Source organism: Pundamilia nyererei, unplaced genomic scaffold (genome assembly GCF_000239375.1).
Source record: "Pundamilia nyererei isolate P.nyererei 1_Seehausen unplaced genomic scaffold, PunNye1.0 scaffold00521, whole genome shotgun sequence".
Lineage (NCBI taxonomy): Eukaryota > Metazoa > Chordata > Actinopteri > Cichliformes > Cichlidae > Pundamilia > Pundamilia nyererei.
Window position 1 is genome coordinate 122,016 of NW_005187922.1, and position 6,662 is coordinate 128,677.

At 39.7% G+C, this 6,662-nt stretch overlaps 1 protein-coding gene across 1 annotated transcript in view; it reads left to right on the plus strand.

Moving 5' to 3' along the window:
* Positions 1–6,662, plus strand: part of LOC102211668 (NACHT, LRR and PYD domains-containing protein 12-like) — a 119,161-nt gene that overhangs the window by 61,591 nt on the left and 50,908 nt on the right. The window contains exons 7-8 of the mRNA XM_013907782.1: positions 2,285–2,458; positions 3,804–3,971. Of these exons, the coding sequence (XP_013763236.1) occupies positions 2,285–2,458; positions 3,804–3,971 (342 nt within the window). The remainder of the gene's footprint in view (positions 1–2,284; positions 2,459–3,803; positions 3,972–6,662) is intronic.

The window sequence follows — 6,662 nt, forward strand, 5'->3', positions numbered from 1 at the left end:
GACGAGGCCCCGCTCTGTTGTTCAAACGGTGCAAGAAAAGTGGTTTTTGACCACTGATTAATATAGACTGTCCCTAGTTGTCGCGGTAATCAACCAAACTAAACCTCTCGCCGGAGGAAATTGTCACAAGAAGGAGACGTAACGCTCAGAACCTTTTGCACCCCTAAGGAACGCCCTCCCCGTCCTAAATAATTTAAATAATTAAAAAAAACCATCACTGTGGACTCTAACTGCCAGTTTATTTATCTGATGCTATCTCTAATCAATTATCCAAATGTCTTAATCTAATCTCTTCTCTTGGCTGACGTCACACTCGAAAGACATAACACATCAACTTAAACACGCATCACATCAACTTAAAGTTCACCCCAGCATTAACAACAATAAGCTTTCATCTAATATTCCCAGACTTTACTTTTATTTATTACAAATTACCCAAAATTACCATGGACATATCACCCGAAATATAATTAACAGATATTATAATTTACTTTAATTTCACCACTTCTGAGCCAATTTAACAGTTCAGATCATCTACTCGGCGAACAGATAATTTAGAATTCATCCAGTGTGCACAAATTTGCTTTTTCTTTGAACAGGCTTGTGCTTACCTTTAAATCTTTTAGACTGGTCTCCTATTTACCTCATTTCAGATCCCACCTTAAGCCAAATTTGTCCTCTCAGCCGCAAAAGAATCCGGGTCACGGCACCAATTATTAAATTTAGTTCTTTGAATTCTTTTGGCGGCAAAGAAAGACTGGACCCAGAGTGGTCAAAGCTCAAAAAATGATCTTTATTTTACATTTCCGGAAATGGAGAACTGCAGACACGAGCATTCCCAGTTCTGAAAAAATCACAAGGTGAATGTGTATATGTTAAATTCTGCTATGTCGCATCCTAAGTTTTGATCAAAACAACTCCTTATATGTTCCTAGTTCCTCTGTCTTTGTGGCATACTTCCTGTGCAGCTCTGCACTAAACTTCCCCTTTCTAAAGTCTGTTGTCAGGGCAACCTGTCACCCTCTGACCTAGGCCTCTCTTATCAAAATACATAAGATAAGATAACCTTTATTAGTCCCACACGTGGGAAATTTGTTTTGTCACAGCAGCATAAAACAATATAATCAGAAAATAAGCATTAAGAATATATATTTAAATCCTAACAATGTAATAAGTCTACCAATCCCCTATATAATTCTTAAATTTTCCTTTGGTTCTAACTATTTTCCTCTATAAAAATCTTCGGGTGAGCTCATTATGAAACCTGGCCCCACCCTATCATGTGATTTCCTGAGGTCAGATGGCCCAGGATGTGAGTGGGTGTTAAGGCATCTGGGAAGGGATCTCAAAACTGGATTATAGATGGCAGACAGTTTGTGTCGTAAACCACCGCCTCTGTTCAAAGATGGTCGCTCACAGTGGATGTAAATGACTTCTTTCACTCCTCTTTCAAACAATCTGTCCTGTCTGTCCAAAATGTGAACATTGACATCCTCGAAAGAGTGACCTTTGTCCTTTAGATGCAGATGGACAGCTGAGTCTTGTCACATGGAGGTGGCTCTTCTATGTTGTGCCATGTGCTTGTGAAGTGGCTGTTTGGTCTCTCTGATGTAGAGGTCTGAGCATTCCTCGCTGCACTGTACAGCATACAACACGTTGTTTAGTTTGTTAAAAACTCTTAAATGAGCAGATTCGGTACTATGTAAAGCTTTGAAACTAGATTGGAAAACTTCTAAAATACCTTGGTCTTCTAAAAAGGACATTAATTGCTTCTAAAATACCTTTTCAAGAATTTTTGAGATTAAAGGCAGTTTGGAAATAGGTGTGTAATTTGCAATAATATCAGGATGTCGTAAGCCACCTCCTCTGTTCAAAGATGGTCGCTCACAGTGGACATTCACATCCTGGGCCATCTGACCTCATAAAAACACATGATAGGGTGGGGCCAGGTTTCACAATGAGCTCACCAGAAACCCTGGCTGATTGTGACCCACACCCGCTTTCACACCTTGGCTCATGTGATTAGGTAGAGGATCATCAGGGGGTCCTTTGTCCCTCTTTGGGGGGAAATTCCCACTGGGTTTAAATCTGGGACTCTTCACGATTTGACCCTTAGAACTGAAGAAGCTTCTCGGATGAGAGGTAAAATGTCTTCAAGCAACTCAAAGAAGTCCAGACGCTTTCCTTTCCAAGCTCCTTAGACTACGATGACCTGGATAACTGAAAACCTTAACAGATATACTATGGTTGTATAAACTTCTGTTTTTTTTTATTCTTTCCATAGATTGATGAACTGCTGTTTATCAAATGTCGGTTGTGATTATCTGGTCTCAGCTCTGAAACTAAACCCTTCCCATGTGAGACATCTGAACATGAATTTCAATGACTTGTACAATTCAGGAATGAACCAGTTGTGTGGCTTACTGGCAAATACAGACTGCAAACTGAAAATTTTGGGGTGAGACACCATGTTTTATATATTTATTTTCCGAGTTAAACGTGAATGTCCACTTTTTCTAATTCACTGTCAATTTTAAAGAGTTCATTTTCAGTGTTGATGCAAATTTCCTGCCTTAATAAATCATCTTTCTTTGATTTATGTCAATACTCTTCCTAAAAAATATTGCACTCTGAAAGGAAAAAAAAAACAATCCAATGAATGTAACAAGTAGTAAACCCTTAAATTTACAAATTTCAGAAAATGTTATAAATAAAGACAATGAAAGTAAACGTGATCACTGGAGGACTTGGGAGAACCAAAACCTTTCCCAATGATCTTTGATTGTGGTGTTGGCCTGCTGTGAATTTGAGCTGTCATGTTATAAAAATTTCAGAATAAACTTATTGGGTACAATTTGGTCATGCCCAAAGTAATCATTGCTAAGGAGAAAGGTTGAGGAGAAGTGAAAGAACAAAAAAAAGTAGAATGAAACTAAATGCTAAAAAAATAAAAGCCAGTTAGTGACCAAGTGACTAAAAAACACGTAAAAACAGATGTACCGACTCTGTGTTGTTATAGTTTCAGTGGGTGTTTGTGTGATAGAACGTTGAAGCATACTCTGTATTTAACTCTCTCTTTAAGATGCAGACTCCTTGATTTTTTTTTAAAATCAAAGTATTGCAAAAAAACCCAAAAAAAATCCCACAACATTTTGAAAATCTCTGCTTCAGTGTACATTTGTGGCTTATGTCTAAAAACAATCATAGAAATTCACAATTCTACAATACAGAGGGCTATTTTAGGTACAGCCATGTACAAGACTCAGCACACAAGCAGAAACCTCATAACAGGGACTTCAACCTAATGGGAAAATGGCATTAACTTTACACAGAGATGAAAACACTGAATGACAACACAAGGACCAGACTGAAGGAACAGAATAACAATACATTCTTACAAATAGCAAACTAAATAATGACATTATAATAAAACACACACACACACAAGAAAAATATAACCTAAAATTGGAAGGCACACTGAACCAGCATGGCTAACACAGCATCCTGCAGCAGCATGCATCCAGTTTGTGTTTAGTTTGACCATCACTTATTTTTCAACAGCACAGTGACCCCAAACACAACTTCAAGTTGTATAAGGGCTACACAAGGAGAGTGACAGAGTGCTGCTTCAGATGGCCTGAAAAATCTAAAATCTATAATTTAAACAGTCATGAAAATAAAGAAAGGGGTATGTCCAAACGTTTGGTAGGGTATATATAAAGGTAAATTAAAAACTTTTTTAAGTCTTAAAATGATCAAAAACAGGATTTTGAGGTGAAGTTTTATCTCTGTTCTTTTCCCAGATTGCAGGACTGCAGTTTGTCAGATATTAGCTCTCTGGTCTCAGCATTGAAGGCTAACCCTCTGTATCTGGAAGTTCTGGACCTGAGTAAAAACGACCTGCATGATTCAGGAATGAAGGAGCTGTTTGACTATTTGGCAAGTCCGGACTATGGACTAGCAGAACTGAGGTAAGGGGTCCAGATGGGTTTGTGAACGGCAGATAGTGTAACTCTGGGCACTTAACTGTCAAAAGGACACTCTGCAGTAAGGACATTGAGCTGGTAGCATGAGGCTGTATTGTCTACACTGGGAGTTTAGACATATTAACATCATAATGGTATATCCCCCACTGTGTTAATGCTGCAAACGCCTGCAATGATATCCACACTATTACCAGAAGATTCCAAACACAGTATCGCTAGGGCCATTATCAGATCTCCCGGGATTTTAATCATGTCTCCCTGTCCTCCACCCTGCACACCTTCAACTAATATGTTTCCTGCCACACCAGAGACAATAAAATGCTGGATTTTTGACAACACCAAGGGGGCACACAGCTCATCACCTCTCCCCTTCCTGTGGGATCACAACCTGGTTCATCTCCCGCTTTGCATAAATCCCTTGTACACAGAGAACCAGCTGTGACACACACACTGTGAAGACACGATCAATTCAATTCAATTCAATTCAATTCAATTCAATTCAATTTTATTTATATAGCACCAAATCACAACAGCAGTCGCCTCAAGGCGCTTTATATTGTGCAGTAGATACAGAGAAATACCCAACAATCATATGACCACCTATGAGCAAGCACTTTGGTGAAAGTGAGAAGGAAAAACTCCCTTTTAACAGGAAGAAACCTCCGGCAGAACCGGGCTCAGGAAGGGGCGGGGCCATCTGCTGCGACTGTTTGGGGTGAGAGAAGGAAGACAGGATAAAGACATGCTGTGGAAGAGAGACAGAGATTAATAACAGATATGATTCAATGCAGAGAGGTCTATTAACACATAGTGAGTGAGAAAAGTGACTGGAGTGCATCATGGGAATCCCCCGGTAGCCTACGTCTATTGCAGCATAACAAAGGGAGGATTTAGGGTCACTTGGTCCAGCCCTAACTATATGCCTTAGCAAAAAGGAAAGTTTTAAGTCTAATCTTAAAAGTAGAGATAGTGTCTGTCTCCCAAATCCAAACTGGAAGCTGGTTCCACAGAAGAGGGGCATGAAAACTGAAGGCTCTTTCTTCCATTCTACTTTTAAATACTCTAGGAACAACAAGTAGGCTTGCAGTGCGAGAGCGAAGTGCCCTAATAGGGTGATATGGTACTACTAGGTCATTAAGATAAGATGTGGCCTGATTACTTAATACCTTGTATGTGAGGAGCAGGATTTGAATTCAATTCTGGATCTAACAGGAAGCCAATGAAGGGAAGCCAATACAGGCGAAATATGCTCTCTCTTTCTAGTCCCCGTCAGTACTCTTGCTGCAGCATTTTGAATTAGCTGAAGGCCTTTCAGCAAATGTTTTGGACGTTCTGATAATAATGAATTACAGCAGTCCAGCCTGGAAGTAATAAATGCGTGACCTATTTTTTCAGCATCATTCTGAGATAGGATATTTCTAATTTTAGACATGTTGTGCAAATCGAAGAAAGCAGTGTTACATTTTCGTTTGATATGTGTATTCTATTGCCCCTCTTGAAGGTATGGTGTTTCTCCTCAATGAAAAGAAGAGAACCTTTAGATCAGGAAGCAAGGAAGGGCTGAGAGAAGTGCAAAAGGACTTAGAACGAACATTGTGTTACAGAGCTCTTACAGCAAGGGAAAATAAAATATAACAGGAAGAAACAAGGTGGTCCTATAAACATAAGCAACCGAAGTTCATTTACACAGGTATATACTGGTAAAAATGTACAGAATATGTATAGAAAAATTGAAAAATTGTACGGAGCTATGTATAAAATGTACAGTAAACAAACAAACTCGTTAGTACGACCACCAAAAGAATGTGTTAAGCTGCATTATAGAGTCTGACAGCTGTTGGTAAAAATGACCTGCGGTAGCAAGCCTTCCTACACTGTGGGGGTAGAAGTCTACTGCTGAACGAACTGTTTAGTGCTCGTACTGTACTGTACTGTACTAGTGCTCGACTCTTTTCATTTCCTCTCTGTTCCCAGATTTGAAAGCCCTCCTTTTCTGTTCCAGCAGGGCCCTCAGATCTGGAGTCAGACATGGCTTGTTGTTATAGTAACACAATACTTTCCTGGTCAGTACAGTGTTATCCACGCAGAAATGGATATAGTCTGTTATGCAGGTGACCTAAAATTGTTTTCGGCTGCTTCCAATCCACACATGTTGTTAAGTTACATGTGGTCCTCCATCTTCTTCCTGTAGATGGTTTTTCCTTCCCAATGTTCTTTCTCAGTTCCTTTTGCAGTTTTCTCAGCACTTCCCATGATTGTTGGGTTTTTCTCTGTATCTACTGTACAATATAAAGTGCCTTGAGGCAACTTTTGTTGTGATTTGGCGTAATATAAATACAGGGAGTGCAGAATTATTAGGCAAATGAGTATTTTGTCCACATCATCCTCTTCATGCAAAAAGTCAAGCGTGCAGCTGCCAAGATGCCACTTGCCACCAGTTTGGCCATATTTCAGAGCTGCAACATCACTGTAGTGCCCAAAAGCACAAGGTGTGCAATACTCAGAGACATGGTCAGGGTAAGAAAGGCTGAAAGACGACCACCACTGAACAAGACACACAAGCTGAAACGTCAAGACTGGGCCAAGAAATATTTCAAGACTGGTTTTTCTAAGGTTTTATGGACTGATGAAATGAGAGTGAGTCTTGATGGGCCAGATGGATGGGCCCGTGGCTGG